Here is a 21,329-nt window from a genome sequence, read left to right on the forward strand (position 1 = left end):
TGCCTATGTATGCACAATAAGTGAATAATACCTTGCTATTGATGCTCTATCCACATGTCTCACACATATCACTGTCACCTATTTCAAGGGCATAAAAGGCCAGAGCTAGGTAGACAACATTTTCTTTGTACAGTACCTACTTTGTTTATTTAGGCAAAGATTCCTCTTGATGTCGCAGTGTAAATATGATTACATCAACTGCCTGCTGAAATCCTTAAAGAGTAATAAAGGAATATTTGTTTCAAGTCCTTGTACAAACTAGGTTGTATGACACTGTTAAAGAATACAACTATTAATAAATCTCACCCCAAAGATGGAGACAGAAGTTCCTATATTCCTTCCTTGCAGGTGTCCTCAGGCTTCCTCTTCTCCAGGAGCTGCTCACCTTCCTCTAGGTAACAGCACTCACCTCTCAAACTCAGCACAGGCTTCCCTTCTTCTAGAAGCCTTCCCCGCGTTCTCAGGCCAGGCCAGGCGCCCCTCATGGGGACTCCCACAGCTCCATCCTCAGCTCTTCTCTCCTGGTACTGCCACTGCACCTTGGCCCATGTCCCTTCAAAGCCAAGGTGCCTGCTCACCCATGAAGTCTTCTCTGACCACCCTGCCAACAATCTCACTTTTCTCCAAATTCAGAACCTGCCTCTATCACTTGTTATGTTAACTGCTAAATGAGGCAATTCCTCATTGCCAAACATGGGCATTATTAAAAGTCATTTGCATCTTTATGGCTTTCTCATATCACTGCCCTTTATCATTATTTAACCTTTCGATGCATTGCCCCTCCCACTAGATTATCAGTGTCTTGAGGTGAGGATCTGTAGCTTTCCTGTAATTTTCGACACTACTGCATAGAGTAGGTCCTGAAAAATTACATTTCTGAACACCTTGGGGGGGTGGTGGGGGGAGGAAGGGACCTTATTTTTATAATAGCAAGATGGTTTGCATAAACAAATGGTAATTAACAGCTATCCCTTGACCATTCTCATTCTCAGCAGGGACTGCCCCAAAGGAGCCATTGATTAGATACTCCATTACCAGTTGATAATAAATGATAATATTTCCCCAGCTAACCCAAGCCTGAGCACTTTTGGGTCTAAAAACTGTGAAGATCGCTGCAAGCCCAGGCATAAAGTGGGAGGGCCCTGCAGGAAGCAGTTGCACGGGTCTGTGAAGATTATTTTATATATATATTGTGTATACACACACACACACACACACACACACACACACACACACACACACACGCCTACCCCAAGGGCTCTTAAGACTAGAGCAGAATTAATGGGACTGAATCACCAAACTCTAAAAGAGACACTTTCATGGTGGCAGAACCAGTTCTGAGATTTCTTCATGCTCTTGCCTCCAGCAGGACCAAGCAAAAACTTAGTTCAGAAACCTAAAAGGGGGGCGGTACAACCCAGCAACATTCAGAATGGGTTGACCTAGCTAACCTCTTCTGACAGTACCCTCCCCCGCCCCCCGCCAGCCAGATTCTGCAAGCACCCTTATGCGCCCCCAAACTTTCTGTAGAATGCTGGCAGACTGCAGGCTACCCAAACTTCCTGCAGGGTGGCACTTGGAAGAGCAAGTGACTTAAAACGGGCGAGGCGAGGCGCGCTCCCATTGCTCAGAAGCGGCTGGTATACTCGTCTAAAATAAAAAGGTCTCTGTCTGCAAATCCCGTTTGCTCGCCCGGTTATCCTCCCCCGCCCCCAGCCTTGCGAGCCCGACCATACAGCTGTTTTTAATCCCTACTTTTCTCACTTGGCTTCCCGGGCTCGGGCTGACCAGACGCGGAGCCACTTAGCGTTTCCTCCTCCCCCTGCCGGGTCTGTCCTCCCTCCGCCGTCTCCTCTTTCTCCGCCCGCGTCCCCGGGGGAAGAGTGTGGGAAGAACGAATTTCCGCCTGGTTTACTCGCTACTCGCCGACTTGGGTCCCTTCCGGACACAGCCCGCGCGCCCCCCCGGGCTGTTCCACGGGGGCCGCGCTCCGGGTCCGAGACCGAGAGCGAGGAGGCGCCGGCCGCGGGGGGCGAGCCGCCGGGGCTCAGCAGCCAAGCCGCGCCCCGAGGAGCTCTTGGAAGGGCTCCCGCCTGCAGCTGGGGAATCCGCTCGGCGGGGAGAATCCGCGCCAGGGAATCCAGCTCTCCCGACTCCGCTGCAAACAAAAAGCGCCAGGTCTTGCTCCCTCCTCCCGCCCCCCGACGCGCACCCAGAGAAACAGTTTTCTGCAGAAATGCAACAAGTAGCACCCGGGGCTCGCAGAGCGCCCTGCGCCGCCTGACTTGGCCGGGCGAAGCCCGCTTGCAGAGACCCGGGCCAGCCACCGGACAAAGGGCGAAGGAGGGGCTGGACGGCGCAGAGAAGTCCGAAAGAGGCCATTTAGCGACTCTGGCCAGGCCAAGGGGAATGCAGAGGAGACACAGGGCCAGCAGGCCAAGAGGACGATCCGGCCGCAGCACGCAGGGCGGGCGGCGATGGAGGCTGCCCGCACCGTGCGCTTCCTGCTCGTGGTGTGCGGCTGCCTCGCGCTCCCGCCGCGGGTCGAGCCCGTGTGCCCGGAGCGCTGCGACTGCCAGCACCCCCAGCACCTCCTGTGCACCAACAGGGGGCTCCGCGCCGTGCCCAAGACCAGCTCGCTGCCGAGTCCCCACGACGTGCTCACTTACAGCCTCGGCGGCAACTTCATAACCAACATCACAGCCTTCGACTTCCACCGCCTGGGGCAGCTCAGACGGCTGGACTTGCAGTACAACCAGATCCGCTCTCTCCACCCCAAGACCTTCGAGAAGCTCTCGCGCCTGGAGGAGCTCTACCTGGGGAACAACCTCCTGCAGGCGCTCGCCCCGGGCACGCTGGCCCCGCTGCGCAAGCTGCGCATCCTCTATGCCAACGGCAACGAGATCGGCCGCCTGAGCCGCGGCTCCTTCGAGGGCCTGGAGAGTCTGGTCAAGCTGCGGCTGGACGGGAACGCCCTAGGGGCGCTGCCGGACGCAGTCTTCGCCCCCTTGGGCAACCTGCTCTATCTACACCTAGAATCCAACCGGATCCGCTTTCTGGGCAAGAATGCCTTCGCCCAGCTAGGCAAGCTGCGCTTCCTCAACCTCTCTGCCAATGAGCTGCAGCCCTCCCTGCGCCACGCGGCCACCTTCGCACCGCTGCGCTCCCTCTCCACCCTCATCCTCTCCGCCAACAGCCTGCAGCACCTCGGGCCGCGCGTCTTCCAGCACCTGCCACGCCTCGGCCTGCTCTCGCTCAGGGGCAACCAGCTCACACACCTCGCGCCCGAGGCCTTTTGGGGGTTGGAGGCCCTGCGCGAGCTGCGGCTGGAGGGCAACCGGCTGAGCCAGCTGCCCGCGGCGCTGCTGGAGCCTCTGCACAGCCTGGAGGCGCTGGACCTGAGCGGCAACGAGCTCTCCGCCCTGCACCCTGCCACCTTCGGCCACCTGGGCCGGTTGCGCGAGCTCAGCCTGCGCGACAACGCGCTCAGTGCCCTGTCAGGGGACATCTTCGCCGCCAGCCCAGCCCTTTACCGGCTGGATCTAGACGGCAACGGCTGGACCTGCGACTGTCGGCTGCGGGGCCTGAAGCGCTGGATGGGCGACTGGCACTCGCAGGGCCGGCTCCTCACTGTCTTCGTGCAGTGTCGCCATCCCCCGGCCCTGCGGGGCAAATACCTGGATTACCTGGATGACCAGCAGCTGCAGAACGGGTCTTGCGTGGATGCCTCGCCTTCACCTCCCCCGACCGCCGAGGGCAGGCGGCGGCCCCTACCCACAGCCGTGGGGGAGGAGACGACGCCCCCTGCAGATGGTCTCGCGGAGGAGCTGCCGCCTCAGCCTCAGTCCCAGCAGCGGGGCCGACTTCTAGCTGGGGTGGCCTGGGATGGGGCCGCCAGGGAGCTCGTGGGCAACCGGAGTGCCCTAAGGCTGAGCCGGTGGGGTCCGGGCCTGCAGCAGCCCGGTCCCTCCGTGGCTGCCGCCGCGGGCCTGGCTCCACATGCCCTGGACCTGCACGAGAAGCCCCAGCTGGGACGTCCGACCCGGGCCGGCCCCGCCCACGTGGAGCCCACCCCCACGGCCGCTCCCGGCTCTACGACGTCGCCCGCCCGCGACCCCTGGCAGCGCGTGGCGAAGCAGCGCCTGGCCGCAGAGCAGCAGGAGAGTGCCGCGCAGTCCGACGGCGGGGTCGGCCTGCCCCCACTGGTGTCCGACCCTTGCGACTTCAACAAGTTCGTCCTGTGCAACCTGACGGTGGAGGCGGTGGGCGCCGACAGCGCCTCGGTGCGCTGGGCCGTGCGCGAGCACCGCAGTCCCCGGCCGCTGGGCGGCGCGCGCTTCCGCCTGCTCTTCGACCGCTTCGGCCAGCAGCCCAAGTTCCACCGCTTCGTCTACCTGCCCGAGCGCAGCGACTCGGCCACGCTCCGCGAGCTGCGCGGGGACACCCCCTACCTGGTGTGCGTGGAGGGCGTGCTCGGGGGCCGGGTCTGCCCCGTGGCGCCCCGGGACCACTGCGCGGGCCTGGTCACCCTGCCCGAGGCCGGGAGCCGGGGCGGCGTCGACTACCAGCTGCTCATCTTGGCCCTGCTGACCGTCAACGCGCTCCTGGTGCTCCTGGCCTTGGCGGCCTGGGCGTCCCGCTGGCTGCGGAGGAAGCTGCGCGCCCGGCGGAAGGGCGGGGCCCCGGTGCACGTTCGCCACATGTACTCCACCCGACGGCCCCTGCGCTCCATGGGCACCGGCGTGTCCGCAGACTTCTCGGGATTCCAGTCGCACCGGCCGCGCGCCACCGTGTGCGCCCTCAGCGAGGCGGACCTCATCGAGTTCCCCTGCGACCGCTTCATGGACAGTGCGGGCGGCGGCGCGGGCGGCAGCTTGAGGCGGGAGGACCACCTCCTGCAGCGATTTGCCGACTAGGTCCAGGGCCTGCGGGCGAGTAGAGACCATCTCACTGGCCTTGAGGAGCCCCCTCTCCGTGGGGCCCACCAACCCACCTCAGGGGAAGATCCTATCTTAGCAGAGCTTCCCCTTCCTACCTTTTGTGAACGTGCCAGAGAGGCCAAAGGGGACAAAGGGCCAATTCAGGCCCCATACCCCAATTCCCAGTACTCACTGATGAAGTAAATGGGTAGCACTTGGTGGTCAGGGCAAAGGGGACAAATGGGTGGCGGGGTGCTGAGGTCGCCTTCACACGAAGGCCTTGGCATAGCTATGGGAAGGGCTTTTGTAGCATTGCAATGTAATAGCCCGGCCTCTTGGGGGTAGAAAAGCGTGCTTGTGCCCCCAGCCTGGCCAGAAAGAGATTTGGGTGAATGCTTTTTGTTTGCTCAGTGTCAAACAGAGGAGTTTTGTTTCTATTTAAGGAAAAAGGAACTTATTAACATTACAAAGGAGGCTTGGCAACTGACTCCACTGGTCTGGTGGTCTCTGCCAAGAAGGGTGATGTAAACAGGTGGTAAAGTTTAACTCACTTGCCAAGGAACTCTTTTATGTTGGCAGATAGAGCATTCAGGATACCTTAAAATTTAAATAATGAGACGCAATTTTTTTTTTCAACAATGTGAAGAGCGGTGACATTTAACAAACTGACCAATAAACTCCACGAATTGTTTTAGTTGGACTGGGCCGTTCAACTATTTGCCTTTTGATATGAACAGCACAAGAACGTTTGCTGACTTTGAGGATAACTTGAGATTGCATACTTTCTCTGGAGAAGGCTGCATGCAAGACTTCTCTGTCAGGGTTGCTCCTGTGGCTTTTTAATTTTGTATTTTTTAAACCTATATATGGAAAAGGAGATTTCAATGCCAGATTTGATAAAAAAAGAATGTAATGTATATGTAACTGATAACCCCCCAGGGAACTCCAGTGTTCCAGTTCACTTACCACATCTGTGACAGTGTGTTTAGATTGGAATAAATGTGATGTGGTACTTCTCGTGTTTTTATCAGTGACACACAGTTGACTGTGCCCCGATTCTCTTGAGTTGCAGCTAAGTGATAAAGATAATTTCCTAATAGGGAAACAAAACGTAATTGTCAATTGATAGTATAATGTTGGACCACATTAATGTCTTTCTTTGTAGGAAGTAGTAGAGGGGAAGAAATTACGGAAAACAAATGTGAAAAGTTGTGTATCGGTGGGCATCTTTTTTTCTACTAAAACTAGAAGATCGTTATGTGTACTTAAATTTCACTGTGAAATAATTATATATTTTGCAATTAATCTCTCCACAGCCTAGTGTTTTTACTATGTTATTAAATCTTACCTTTTAGTTAATTTTTTGCAGTATTTCTTTTAAATGTTTTTGTTTTAGATGTAGGGTTAGGCTCCTTTATTTGTTTAGTCGTTTTCAACTATTTAGGATACTTTTGTTCCCTGATATTTATGAAGTACATGTTTATCACTAAATGTAGTGGTTTGGTTTACATTAGTAATTTTATGTGTGGTCTAAAAATGCAGTCACTAAGAGGGTGTACACTGTGGTTATGTTCACTGTGGTTATGGATTTATTGGCAGTAGAGTATCCTGGAGGCCACTGCAATGGTGCTAAGGCTAACAGTGAATCTTCTGTTTAGGGCCTTACACCCCTGAGGGTCTTGATGACTCAGGGAATCCATCACAGCCAGGGGTCCTTTACCCCAGTTCACTCCTTTTATGTTTGGCCTAGATTGAGCCATGCCTGCCCTCCTCCCAACAGCTGAGTAGGGACCCAGGGATCTAAATGAGCTGATCTTTGTTTATGTTCAGATGAGTAAATGTCCAGACCACTTAAAATACAGCTGCTTTTCTGGCAGTCTTATCTGTGGGGCCAAAACTTAATAAACCACAGGAAATAGACTGTCATTCTTAGTTTGCTGCCAGGGCTTGTTTTAGATTCAGTACATACTGGTACAGGTAGAGTTATTCGCTCTTATTTCCAACCTGTAGCTTTCAATCTGGCACCTTTTGTGCTCCTGGCTTTTTTCATTTGTTGCAAGATTGCATCTCTTAGCTGTTTCTTTTGCACAGCAAGATAATATTGAGTCCCATTGGAATTCTGGAAAAGGATTCTGGTTCTGCCCACCACCCAACTTTTTCAATTGTAGAACATCACTGAAAATGCTTAATGCCTGGATCTGTGTTCTACTTTATAACAGTTTTACTGAAAAATCTTTCAGTGGGAAATGAATAAATGTTATACATTGTTATGTTCAGTTATATCAATAAACCTACCTACTAATAGAGCTGTTTTATTGTTGGAGTTTTTAAATATTTTATACACTTTCATAGTGACACAATGCATTTTTCTACAGCAGCTTTCATCTATGGAAATGAAACATAAACTTGAAGTCTTTCTGGCCTTTTTCAATGTTTGTTTATTTCCATCTTCAAGGTAGTGTTGACTTTATTTTTAAGAAATGGTTGTGTGACTTTATGCCCAGAGAAACAAAGAGGTGGCTCTAAAAGCAGATGGTCAGCCACAACATGAAAAATGCTGTTGAACACCAGAGACAGCAAGGTGACTGGGTCTCAGTGGGCATTGCCTGATTACAAGAAACAGAATTGAAACTCAGACCCTTTGACTGTCTTGGTCAAAAATAAAAAGGAATTATCTTGAGCTGGAGGTCATCTTTGCCATTACACAGTTTATAAAAAGATCAAATTCCTAAAGAAAAAAGAAATGTTGGTGTGAGTTAGGAATGTTCAACTAAAAAGCCACTGAGCAGTTTACAATGTGATGAGACTCTCAGCTCAACCAGTGGGATTAAAGGCAGGGTATTTTGCAGTGCTACCAGGTAATAATTAGCATGTGATCAGAACACCTTCACTAATTTGCCACACACCCGATTTTCACCAAAAGTACAGCAATATGGGCAGTTACTGTGTATTAAGGAACTATTACAGTAGACACTGGATTGCCTGGTATTTGTAGTTAACCGCTGCCCCCCTCCTCTTCTAAGACTAGGAGACGAATGGCAATAAAGCATTCTAGTACCAGAAATTTATCCAAAATTCCAGACTGTGGTTCAGGATCAATACCTTCACCATCCTCAGAAAATTATATCATCATGAGAGTTTAGAATGATGATAAGGAATGATGAAGTCACTTAGTCATCAGAAGGTTACATTTATTCTTTTTACCCAATCACTTTGTGCCTCAGCTTGCTCATCAGTTGAAATGGGCAGCCTGAGTCCTAACTGCATAGTGCTATTGTGATGTTTCAGTGGGTAAACAGTATTCAAAAGTACAAGTTACACTGCAGATGTTCAATAAATATTAGATGCATCAGTAGTATTCTCCTGCATACAGGGCAAGAAGTTGTATGATACATTTTAGAAATTTCAGGAACAAGGCACTTCTGCTTAAACCCTAACAAATCAGAGAATTCAGATAAAGAGATGGCAGCAACCCTTTTCCTCCCCTTGTTCTAGTTAATTGAGGCTCTTCTATAATTTGATGCAGAAGGGTAATTCTTAAAATACTTTTGCATAATTAAAAAATGAATAGTATTTGGCAAACTTTTCTATGTTTATTAAATTCTTGGCATAAGTTAATTCATCTTTTAGATTGGAACTAAGGGTGCAAAAACTGTCTTACTCTTAGTACTTCCTATTGAATTAAAGCATCTCCAAGTGTCCTTTTAGCTTACTTACAGGGATACTTTGCATGCACAAATGCTTTTATTTTCCCCATAGGGATTTCAGGTCATCATCCTTCTCAATCATGTGTCAAATAGTATTTTTTTAATTTTGCATGGGGAGACAGATATTTTGAGATTATACTTAACTATATTAATTATTGAAATAATTATGGGAAGAAAATGTAGTTTCCTGGTACCTGGTTGCTATGTCTTTTGACGGAGTACCTAAATATCACATCACATGTGTTGGAGAGATTTTAAGCTACAGGTGGTGTGATTTCTAATTGACACAGCAATATGGCTTTATAATTTGGCTGTGACATGTTATCAGATGCTAGACAGAAATAAATTGTCATGCCCCAGAATTTCAAGCAACCAGCATCTCCTGACTGCAAATCCATAATACTTCTTTCAAACTGATGAAAGCTTTATAAGGCTAGCTCTGTGCCACAGTTAATGCTGAGACAGGGCAGCGTTGCTATGTATTGTGACCAGCTGTGGCCACGTAGCAATTACTTACTTCTCCATATTACAGTTTTTGACTAAGTAGTGGTTACCCTACAGCTGATTTCACACTCAGCTCTTAGTATATGTACACTGAAGCACGTGGAAACACACTTCTAATGGTGGGCACCACCTCTTAGGCCACTCTTTCCCAACTGTGCTTCCTTCTAGGGATTTTTTGCTTTAGGAAGTTAAATAATTACAAATAAAAACAAACACTCATATCAACACTATTCAATAACAGTTAACATTTTGCGATGTTTGTTTTCAGCCTTACATGTCGCTCTGTGTTGACAAAACCCCTGGCTTCCTTCCCCACACCTCACCCTGAAAGCCAACTACCGTTGTAAGTTGGGTGTGTTTCCTTCTATCCATGTTTAAATACAATTAATTCTTGTTATTCACGGTTAGTTATGTTCTACCAAGTCACCACAAACACTGGGTTCTTGAGTACTGAACCATTGCTCCCAGGGGAAATACAGGGTTGGGTTCCTGCAAGCCTCTGGTCACAACATTTTCATCAACCAATCACTACACAATCTTAAGTTACGTATGTTTCTGTTTAAAGACACCTTTTAAAATATATATTATTGATTCATTAACATTGAACTCCCATGGCCAATAGCACTGTAACTCATGCCTGAATGAAACATATTTAACACATTGACTGCCACACTAGAAAAAAATTTTTTTACCTTGAGGCCATGGCATTTTATTAAGAAAATAGAATAAAAACTTCGAAAACATAATGATCCTCTCTAATGAAAAATTTGGGGTTTTTTTTCATTGTTTTCTGCAGAGCTCTGTAGCCAGTCCTAAACAGGCCATGGACTGGTACCTGTCTGTAACCTGGGGCATTGGGGACTGCAGCTGTACAGTGTTGGTTCTGGGCTTACAAACAAATTTTGGTGAGAAGGTGAATTCACAAATATGGAATCTGAGAAAAAGGAAGATCAACTGTACTTTTTATCCCCCCAGCTCTTCCTCCTGTGCCCCTGCCCCTTTTCTAGAGGCCATAAATTACCCTTTTTACCCCTTGAGTGATCTTTTGTCTTTTAACTTAGTAACCACACCTAATATTCTAATTGAACTTTTGGTGCTGGTAATTCTGCCCGTGTGTGTGTGTGTGTGTGTGTGTGTGTGTGTGTGTGTGTGTGTGTGTGTGTTTTAATGGTGGAGGTGGGGAGGAATTTTGGTTTTTTAACAATTTAAAAAAATTGTTTTTCCATTGGATGACCTCTGCAACTTTGTTGAAAACAATCAGTTGATCCTATATGTGTGTCTATTTATTGAAACTCTATTCTGATCCATTGATTTCATATGTCTATTCTTATGCCCATACCAAATTGTCTTGCTTACATATTAAGTCTTGAAATCATGTAGCGTGAGTACACCAAATTTGTTCTTCTAATCAAAGTTGATTTGGGCACATTAGCTTCATGATTTTCTATATAAATTTTAGAATCAGTTCGTAATTGCTAAAAAAAAAAAAAAAATACCAGATGAGATTTTGATTTGGATTGTGTCTTAGTCCATTCAAGCTGGTATAATAAATAACCATTAACTGGGTAGCTTATAAACAACAGAAATTTATTCCTCACAGTTCTGGACTGTGAGGAATTTATTCCTTCACATTCAAACCATAGCATATTTCATTAAATATATGGATTAATTAGGGAAGAATTGACATCTTTTAACTGACTCTTGATCTGTGAATTCAGTATGTCTCTCAGTTTATTTAGTTCTTTTTATCTCATAAATGTCTTATACTTTTCAGCCAACAAATCTTAAATCTATATTGTTAGTTCTATCTATAAGTAGTTAATGTTTTTTGAAAATTTCAACTTATAATTGTGCATTTCTAGTATATAGAACTAAGTTGGTTTTTAATCATTGGCTATATATTTTATGAAATTGCTAAACCTACCTACTGAGTTCTAGTAGCTTTTAGTAGGTTCTTTTAAATATTTGATGCATATAGTCATATTATATGTAATAAAGATAATTTCGTTCTTCTTATTGGTGGCCTTTATAACTTTTTCTTGCCTCATTGCATTGGCTAAAAACAGCAACATACTGTTGAATAGAGGTGGTGAGAGAAGACTTTCTTGCCTCATAGCCAAACTTAAGGACAAAATATTCATTCTTTCACATTAAATACAATATCAGCTCAAGATTTTCATAGATGCCTTTCATCAGATTGAGGAAGTTATAGTGTGTTGAGAATTTTTACTGTGATAAAATGTTGAAAGTTGTCAGTTGCTTTTACTGTACTATTGCAATGATGGAATGCTTTTTCCTTTTTAAACTGTAGATACGGTGAATTACATTGATTTTTGAGTCTGAACCAAGTTTGCCTTTCTGGGATAAATCCCACTTAGTTATGATATATTATTATTTTTATGTATTACTTGTTTCAACTTCTTCATATTTTGTTAGGGATTTTTGCATCTAAGCTCATAATGGATGTGTCTCTAGTTTTCTTGTAATGTCTTTTCTGGTTTTGGTTTAAGAGTAATACTGGCCTCTTTATAAAGTGAGTTGAAAACTGTTTCTTCTAGTTCTATTTTCTGGAAGAGCTTATATGGAATTGGTATTGTTTCTTTCCTAAATGTTGATAGATTCACCAGTGAAGGCTTCTTTGCTTAAAAGAGTTTTCTTTGCAGGAAGGTTTTTTTTTTTTTTTTTTTCCTATGAATTAAGTTTCTTTAATGGATATAGGACTCAGATTATGTAATATTCTTGAATGAGCTTTGGTAATTTGTGTCTTTCAAGAAATTTGCCTATCTCATTTAAGTTATCAAATTTATTGGCATAAAGTTCTTTGGAATATTCCCCTATTATTTTTTTCGTATCAGTAGGATCTATAGTGATGTTCTCCTCTTTCATTGCTGAGACTGGAAAATTGTGTTCTCTCTTCTTCATCAGCCTGGCTAAAGATTTATCAATTTTATTGTACAATTTTATTCTCAGTCATATGCAGATTTATTTGTCAAACAGCATGTTCCTAACCTAATTTTAAAAATTGTTTCTTTCAGCAGCATTTATTACATGTAGTAAATAGGAAATTATCTTGATTTAACATACTATGTTTTTAGAGAATTTGTATGCATGTGCAGGTGTTATTAAGTTAGAATTGGGTAACAGTTTATGCTAATATACACAAATTAGAACCCAGAAATGTGCTTTCTTTTTACTTAACTCTTCTCCTCCCCTAACATTATGTAAAATATGAGGGGAAACCCTTTCCAAATAAAATTAATATGAGATTCCTTTTGTCATGAACAGTCTATAAATCAGATTACATTTAGGCAACATCTAAAAAAGTTCAAGTGAAAGAGAGTGAAGAATTGTATACTTTTTAGACCTCTGTGGTTGAGGCTTCTGGTGTGAGCTTGAGAGCATTATCAATCATGGCATCACGAATTCCCACTTAGACATCTTTCTAAATACTCCATTTGCTTAGAAAGAAACACTGTGCTTACTCTGGCAGCATATATGCTAAAATTAGAATGATACAGACAATATTAGAAAAAAGCCCTGCCCTGCAAAAAGCAATAATTTTCTATTATACATATTGAATTTTAAACAAATGTTCGACCTGAAACCAAAATTGGTTGGAGAGAGGAGCACAATGAATTAGATACAGCAGAATTATTATTCTGTGGAATAATTCATGGATGCCTCTATCTTGACAAAAATTTTTTTAAAAATTATTATTATTTTTTTGAGACAAGGTCTCGCTCTGTCACCCAGGCTAGTGTACAGCGGCACCATTATAGCTTACTATAGCCTTGAACTCCTGTGCTCAAGTGCACCACCACGCCAGACTAATTTTATTTATTTATTTATTGTAGAAATGTGGCCTTACTATGGTGCCCAGGCTGGTCTTGAACTCCTCGCCTCAAGTAATCCTCCCGCCTCAGCCTCCCAGAGTACTGGGATTACGGGTAGGAGCCACCGTGGCTGGCCTCTCCAGCAAACATTGTGCAAACCTGGTACTGTTCGATCATCACCAATTTTCAAAATTTTAGATAGACAAAAAAAAACAGCTCATTGTTACAAAGAAAATAAAAATGCTTAATTTTAATATTGTTTACATCGCAGGTATTATTGACTGACAATACGGCATATCTTATAGAAGGAAGAAGTTATATTTGAGATTTTTATCTTGGTTTTTTTATACATGTATTATTTCATTTATGTAAGATGTTAAGCATCAAGCACAACTGTGTCAGGCACTGTTTTAAGAGCTATCCCCACACTAATTCATTCGGTTCTCATAATACCTACTCTCCGAGATAGGTACTGTTACTTTTTCAGGTTAGAGATGAGGAAGCCGAGACACAGAGAAGCTATGTGTCTTGATCGAGGTCCCCAAGCAGGAACTGCTGGAGTTGGATTCCGAGGGAGGCTGGCTGGGTCACAAGGGTCCTTGCTGCCATCCCTGACACCTTGCCACCTGTTACGTGCACGTGGTGACTGATTAAACACCAAGGGATCGTTAAGATTCATCATGAAGAGTCGTTTTCTCCCTCAATAAAACCCTATAAATCATGCTTTAGTTCTAACAAATTTGGCCTTTATCGTCCACCTATTTTTATTAATTTGTATAACATATTAATGTAAAGGGCAATAGCCCATGCTACATTATTTATACTTAAGTGTTTAAGGGAGGACGTGCAGTTTTTCTCACAGCCATAAATACTTCCCTCTGTCTTGACATGCAGGGTTATTTCTTTCCACTGGTTTGTGAGGCTCCCTAAGGACAAGAATCCTGTTTTGTATTTCTCTTTGTGTCTCCAAAGGGGCTGGCTCGCTGAGACTGCAGTTCCTGGATACCTGCTTACTGGCGAGTGCTACAAGGCAGCTGTTCAGTCCTTCCCCCCCGAGACACGCATGCCAGACGCTGTTCACATAGTGATATGCATGAGTGGTGTGTCGGGGCAAGTCATTTAATAGCTCGAATTCCACCCAAATGTACATTTATATAGCCATGGTTGAAAATGGATGGATGCTATAAGACGGTGTATTTGGCTGGGGGTACAATATGATTCTACTTTTTCTATCTTTGATGTAGAAACACAGTTTTCAAAAATGAGCATTTGGAAAATTTAATACAGATTTTTTTTCCCTTTGTGTACTATTTGTAGGTTTCAGATTACATAGACTAAATCTGGGATTATGTCTTATTTATGTTCGTATTCCCACCACCTTGGCATAGTGCATTTCACATTGTAGGTTCTCAATAAAGGCTAGTAGAATTTTTAAAAAAAATGTTTTAGTATTAATTGTATTAGGAAAAGAGTTATGGCAGGAAGAATTTTTCATCAAAGATCTTTCGCATCTACCGAAGTCTGAGTTTTTGCTTTCTAGGACATGGAACAAGATAACGTCGTACACACACTGATGACTTTATTTTCCACTTAGTCCCCATTCTTTAGTACAATAACTGCTCCCCCCCACACACAAAATCATGACTGAGACTTAAAAAAATCCAAGGCATAATAATCATTTATGAATATCTTTCTGCACCAGAAAGACAGAACAAGACGAGTGTTCTTGTGAGATAAGGGACATTTCGGCGACGCTGTGAGGCGTGAGCTAAGGTGCAGCAGCCAGTCCCACCAGGTGAATGACTATCTGCGGGTGCAGAGTGAGCAGTCTCAGTGGCTGATGGGGCTGCTGACCTTGGCACATTTATCATCGTTACCCCAGGGGACAGGAACCAGTATCTCTATTTTTGAGAATACATCTCCAGAGAGGGACACATGGTCCAGTGGAAAAGAAGTGTGTGGTGTGTGAGACAGACAGAGAGAGACAAAGCTTGGTTTCTTACATTTTCTTTCCTCTTTTTAACTTTGTTCTATTTTTTACTGAAGAGGAAAAATGACATCGGGCTCTGCTCTAAAGGATCAGATTCGCAAGAGCTCCGTGGTCTGCAAGACTTCAGGGGGGCATAGTTTTTCCTTATAAGGGAGCTGAGTGAGGCTGCAAGAAAGGGACAATCTGTGTTATCATCTCTCAGGCTGCGGTGGTGGCCACATGGCCATCTGATTAGGGGAGGCCAGAGGTGAGGGTTGTGACCTTGGATGATGGTGACGCTTCCTCCCCACCCCCCACCCCCAGTTCGGTGCTAACTACTTTCAGGGCTGGAGTCAGAGGCAACACTGGGACTTGGGTTCACAGACAACACCCAGCATGGAAGCCCTGGAGTGTGGAGGGACATTGGGGGGGCGAGGGGCCCATTCCACAGCCGTCCAGGGGCAAGGTGAAAGAGATGAGAGACAGCGGCTTCTTTCCATGGTGAAGTGTGTGCCATTTGTTTTATTAAGAGTTTGCTAGGGATGCCATTACAGAGTACCACAACCTGGGTGGCTTAAACAGCAGGAATGTAGTGTCTCACAGGTCTGGAAGCCAGAAGTCTGAGATCCAGGTGGCTGCAGGTTTGCTTCCTTCTGAAGGCTCTGAGAATCTGTCCCACTGCTCCTGCCAGTGGTTTGGTGGCAGTCTTTGGCCTGTAGGCGCATCACCCTGAAATCTGCCTTGGCATCCTCCCTGTGCACGTATCTGCACCCCAATTTCCCCCTTTTTGTGAGGACTCCTAGTCCTGTTGGTTGAGGTGCCCACTGTACTCCTATAACCTCATCTTCACTAATCACTCCCACGACAGCCCTATTTCCAAATAAGGTCACAGTCTGCGGGTTTGGAGGCTTGGACCTCCACATAGGAATCACGAAGGGGACATAATCCAGCCCACAACAGTGTTCAATCTGTCGATGGTTGGCTCATTTTTTTTTTTTTTTAATTAAAGTAAACAGGAAAGGGGCAGAAAAACAGCAGAGGAAATGCAACTGTCCACTTTTTCTAACCAAGGACCGGGCTGTGGAAAGGTGAGTGTGGGGAGGAAGAGGTGGAATGCCCCCTCCTTTGTCAAGAGTCACCCCGCTGTCTGAGGACGATGATAGCATCAGGGGTAAAATATGATCAGTGGGTCGAAGAGGACTTAAGCCTCCAAAGCTTTTGCAAACTTCCCAGGCTACGTGAATTTTAGCTGCCCGGACAAAAACAGCCAAAATCTTTGGCCTAATCCCTTTAGAAATATGGGGGTGCTCACCTGAAAGGCCTTCTTCCTTTCCTGTGTTCTCAAACGTTGGGGGCTGTTTGGGAAGGGAAGAAGCTTCCCCAGAGTCTCAGACTCTCAGCCACTTAACGTCCTAATAACACAGTGTTTTAAAAATAAATTTCCTATTTCCTTAACAAATGCCAAGGCAGCATGAAATTCAGCCAAGACTGGGTGTAAGGTGCTTTGTTAGGTACTCACATGTATACTCTCGGCTGTCACAGAAGCTAACATTTAATACTGCTATTCCCATTTTCCAGATGAAGCAATCAAGGCTCAGAGTTCAGTGACTTGCCCCAGGCGCTCAGCAGAGGCAAGTGGCTGCCAAATCCTATGTACTCTGTTTTTGGGTGTTAATCTTTAAAGGAGGCAGATTTTTTTTTTCTTTAAATCTTACATATCACATTGAGATAAGAATTCATTTTACCCCTTTGAGGCTCCTGTGCAAAATGAGAGATTGGCTTTAGATGATCTCTATGTGTTCCTGAAGCCCTAACATGCATCTAAAATAGTAATTTTTATTTTCCTGTTTTGGATGTAAGAAGGAGAGGATGTACGCTGTCCATCTGCTTTCTTTTTTTTTTTTAAGATGGAATTTCAACATCTCATCGTGGAATTTCCTGGATCTCAACCAAGTATGTAGATCCCCGTCTCCCAGAAGCGTGTCTATTTTTGACTGCAATGGAATTATAATCTGGTCATTCGAGGGGCAATCCCTTTGGAGACTCATATGTTTCTCTTCTCTTCTTCAAGTATCCCTGGGTTTCTACGGCTCCCGCAGATGGTCGGAGCTGGCCACATGCAGCCTCATTTGCACGTTGCTGACAAGCAAACGCCAGTCTCACTGGCCAGAGAAACACGTCGCTTTTCTATGCTGAGTCCAACTTCTGCTCTGGGCACCTCTCCTGGGGACCAGTGAATGGGCTTTGACTGATTTAGTTCAAGAAGACTGGCTTGTTGGTGGATATGATAATGATGCCAGTAAAATTCAATTACTGCATCCCCAAGGACCGTACAAGCGACAGTAAATTAGGAAACACAAGCTTTGGAGTATCTGAACTGAAATTATAATGGGGATATTAAAAAACAAGCAAACAAAAATCTGAAGCATTTGTGTAATAATAGATGCTGCAGTTTTCCCCACCAAAAATTAGTTCATCAACAAACCCTTTGTTCTTGTCATAAAGGAATATGCCTTAGACACAGCCAGGAACATTTCATCTTAATTGCTTGCTATTGTCGCGGCCCCCAGAGCTCACCTGGCTCCTGGGTAATGGCACACAGGGAGGAAGCAGCCTCCCAAGGCCACCGCACTAATCCATGCTGGGCTAACACATGCTCGCCGCCCATGGCCTTGGGTTTCAGGTTGCCATCCGGGGCTGAGGTTTGAATGGAAGTTGTAACCTCAGAAGGTCCAGCTAGCACTGAACACTAACATCCGTCAGGAATGTCAAGGCTTGCATTGTCTCATTAATTTGAACCAGCTTTCCTGCTAGCAGATCCTTTTTCATTCCTAACCTTTCCACCCTGTCTTTCTTGCTTTGTGTGACAGTTTATGGCTTTTCCTGTTTGTGTCTTCCACCTCTGAGTTGTGCACTCTTGTCTCCTCCATGCCAGAAGTAGAACTTGCAGAATCAGTTGATGTTTCTTGACTGACATGGATTTTAAGTGCACGCTGGGCACAGTGGAATCTTTCGCCCAAGGGGCTGGAACGTCAGTCAGTTGTTTGGGTGGCTGGAGTTTGGAGATGGTAGAGCTCTGGAGTGTGGGGCCACCATTTTCAGTTGCGTGTACAGAGCATTGGGAAAGAAGGTGGTTTTACAATAAAGTAGAAATGTCAAGAGAAGCAGAGACCAGAGACTGCCCAGTGCATGAGAGGTGTGCAAGTTACTGCTTTGGTTCTGGGGGACTGTCCCTATCCTGCTTCTAGACTCTTGTGAAGCCGGTCTGTACTTCCTTGGGCACCCTTACATTCCCAATACATTCTCCCTTTTTGCTTTGGTTGGTCTCAATAGATTGTTTTGTGGTTTTTTTCTTTTCTTTAATCTGCAAAAGAGTCCTAAGACATTACCATCTAACATTTTCTCTGGCTTGGATGGCATTTGAGAATAGGATCATGCATGGCTCACTAATATCATGCACAGTAATACCATGCACAGTAATATCAGGAAGCCTATTAACTATGTGTTAGATGGACTATTAGAGTAGACCTAGCAGTGTGCATGGCTAAAGGGTTAATCCTTTGTAAAGGACGATCCTTTCTCTCCCCGTTGGCCTCCCCCCAACTCCTGCATGTGCCCTTCCTGTAACCCCTTGTCCCCAGCGCTGTCCCTCGGGCCTCAGACCTTCATCACCTCTTAAATAATTTGCCTTTTAAGCCCATGCTGTTTGCACGGCCATCTTTCCAGGGCCTTGAAAATTTTTTCTAAGACATTCACAAATAATGAAAACTTATGAACGATTTCATCAGGGGCCAGGGAACTAGCAATCTGTGGCACGCTATTTTAGGACTCTGCCAAGATCAGGCATGATTCTTTTCACTGCAATGAGCCGGAAGTTCTAGGACAGCAGGAGACAAAACTCAGCCAGAGGATTTTACAGCCCCTTTATTTCCCATGAAACACAACGCTGCAGCGGGGCTCCTGTGCTGCCCACACGGCTTCCTGTGTTCTGCCAAACGAGGGGTTTCATCCAACGTGCCAGCTGTCCCCGGGCCTGCACTGCGGCGCTGGCCGGGAAGGCAGGGACACAGAAGGGCTTTGCTCACATGCCGCGGCCGTGTGCGGGGCCTCTGCACAGGCAGTCAGTGAGGCTCCTCGGGGAGGAGCGTGTGCGAACGTCCCATCTGACTCTGTCCTCATTCGGCATAATGAAGGGCAAATGAAGCAAGCACAGGCTCTCATTAAAGGGGGATTTAAACAGAGGAAGTTGTGTTTCCTACTCCCTCGAGGGATGCTAGCTGTCTTCTGGAAAAAGGGCGTGGGTCTTAGTGTAACTTGTTTAGTAACCATGGTAACAGTTCATGAACCTCTTCTGTTCTCCCTTAGAAGGAAAAATCAGACCGCAAAGTGTTTGGGTCCACTATAACACAAACCTAGATAGATGTGCCCAGACTGGGCTAGTTATTTCGCAGGCACCTCATTTAAATGTCGCAGTGGTCTGACAATGTGACTACATTACTACTAATTTCCTAAGAAGTTATGTGACATGCCTGAAAGGTCACACGACTGGTAAGTGATCAAGCTGGAATGTGGATTCAAGTTCACCTGACCCTTAGAACTTATACTGATTCTGGCTGGGCGAGGTGGCTGACGCCTGTAATCCCAGCACTCTGGGAGACCGAGGCAGGAGGATTGCTCGAGGTCAGGAGTTCGAAACCAGCCTGAGCAAGAGCAAGAGCCGTCTCTACTATAAATAGAAAGAAATTAATTGGCCAACTAATATATATAGAAAAAATTATCCCGGTAGTCCCAGATACTCGGGAGGCTAAGGCAGCAGGATTGCTTGAGCCCAGGAGTTTGAGGTTGCTGTGAGCTAGGCTGATGCCACGGCACTCACTATAGCCTGGGCAACAAAGTGAGACTCTGTCTCAAAAAAAAAAAGAACTATACTGATTCCACTGTACTCTAGTTCGGTATTGCTCAAACTTGTCTGATAAGACTCATCAAGGTCAGGTGAGTGTTTGTTAAAAATATGGCCCTGGGTACCACTGCAGATCTAAGAAATCAGAAGTTTTTAGAATTGAGTACAAGATTTTGCTCTGCGTGAATCTCATTGGGCAAGTGAGATGAATGCCACTGTAATGCTGTACCTGCTTTTTCTTTTAACCCAGGCATTCTTAGCAAGATGTGTGCTAAGAAAGTTTCTTTTTAATAAACATTTTATTTTTGAGTAATTTTAGATTTATTTTTTTCAATAAGTTTAGATTTAAACATGAGTTGCAAAAATAACACAGAAAGTTTCCATATGCTTCCTCTCACCTAATTCCCCCTAATGTTAACATCTTACAAAACCATGGTACATTTGCCAGAACTAAGACACTAACACTGACAGATTACTATTAACTAAACTCCAGATTTTGTTCAGATTTCACCAATATTTACCCTAATTCCAGGGTACAATCTAGGATACCACAATGTGTTTAGGGGAAGGCTTTTGGTAGTACACATGTTCTGAACTAAAGCTAAATGCCAATATACCCAATAGCTTAGCAATTGCATCCCTGTATGTATATGTAGCAAATGACACGTGCAAAAATGTTTACAGCAGCACTCTTCAATGCTGGTAATACCTAGAAACAACCCATCAATAGTAGAATAGATAAATCGGTGTATTCATGCAATGGAATGCCGTACAAGAAGAAGGATGAAACTTTGCCATTTGTAATAACATGGATGAATTTTGCAAATGTAATGTTGCAGACATGAAACCATGACAGAAAGAGCACATACTATGTGCTTCCATTTATATAAAACTAAGACAGGCAAAACTAACCTATGGCATTTGAAGTCAGGATACCTTTGGGAGTGGTAGTGACTTGAATGGGTAAGAGCTTTTGGAGTATTGAAATGTTCTATGTCTTGATCCAGATGTGGGTAATATAGGTGCATTCACATTGTAAAGAATTATCATACTATGCACTCAAGATTTATGCAATTTTCTGTATATATTTTATTCTTCTTTAAAATTCATCAACACACACATATTTCACCCTAACTGATTGTAAGTGAACACAAGCTAAATGTGTTATATCTACAACTGAGTAAGTGAGGGTGCTGGCAGCTCCAAGGAGCCATGCTGTCTGCTCAGACCAGAATTTGCTTTGAATACAGAAAGAAGACAATGGCATCCTAAAAAACACGAACAACCAAGGAAACCTATAATGTCCTTACACCTGCTACGTCCCTGTATTAGGCAACTGCTTGCCCTGGAAATGACATAGAAGGAGAGGGAGAGAGAGGACAGTCCATAGTTCCTTTCCCTGTCAGTCCTTCCTTACTCATCAGTAAGCCAAAGGCAGAGAGCGTTGGTAGTAGAATAATCCTGTATCAAGAAGGGAGCTGAGTTCATTTCATGTAG

The 21,329-nt window shown here is 45.3% G+C and overlaps 1 protein-coding gene across 1 annotated transcript; it reads left to right on the forward strand.

The window, feature by feature from the left end:
- The first annotated feature begins 1,819 nt into the window (after window positions 1-1,819).
- On the forward strand, window positions 1,820-7,225 carry TRIL (TLR4 interactor with leucine rich repeats). Its single transcript, XM_012735891.2, has one exon. The coding sequence runs from the start codon at window positions 2,478-2,480 to the stop codon at window positions 4,914-4,916; it is 2,439 nt and encodes an 812-aa protein (XP_012591345.2). The 5' UTR covers window positions 1,820-2,477; the 3' UTR covers window positions 4,917-7,225.
- The last annotated feature ends 14,104 nt before the right edge of the window (window positions 7,226-21,329 follow it).

The sequence above is a fragment of the Microcebus murinus genome, chromosome 9 (genome assembly GCF_040939455.1).
Source record: "Microcebus murinus isolate Inina chromosome 9, M.murinus_Inina_mat1.0, whole genome shotgun sequence".
Classification (NCBI taxonomy): Eukaryota; Metazoa; Chordata; class Mammalia; order Primates; family Cheirogaleidae; genus Microcebus; species Microcebus murinus.

Excerpts from the sequence above, each read along its gene's own strand:
- TRIL (XM_012735891.2), top strand. The coding sequence starts at position 2,478 with ATGGAGGCTGCCCGCACCGTGCGCTTCCTGCTCGTGGTGTGCGGCTGC.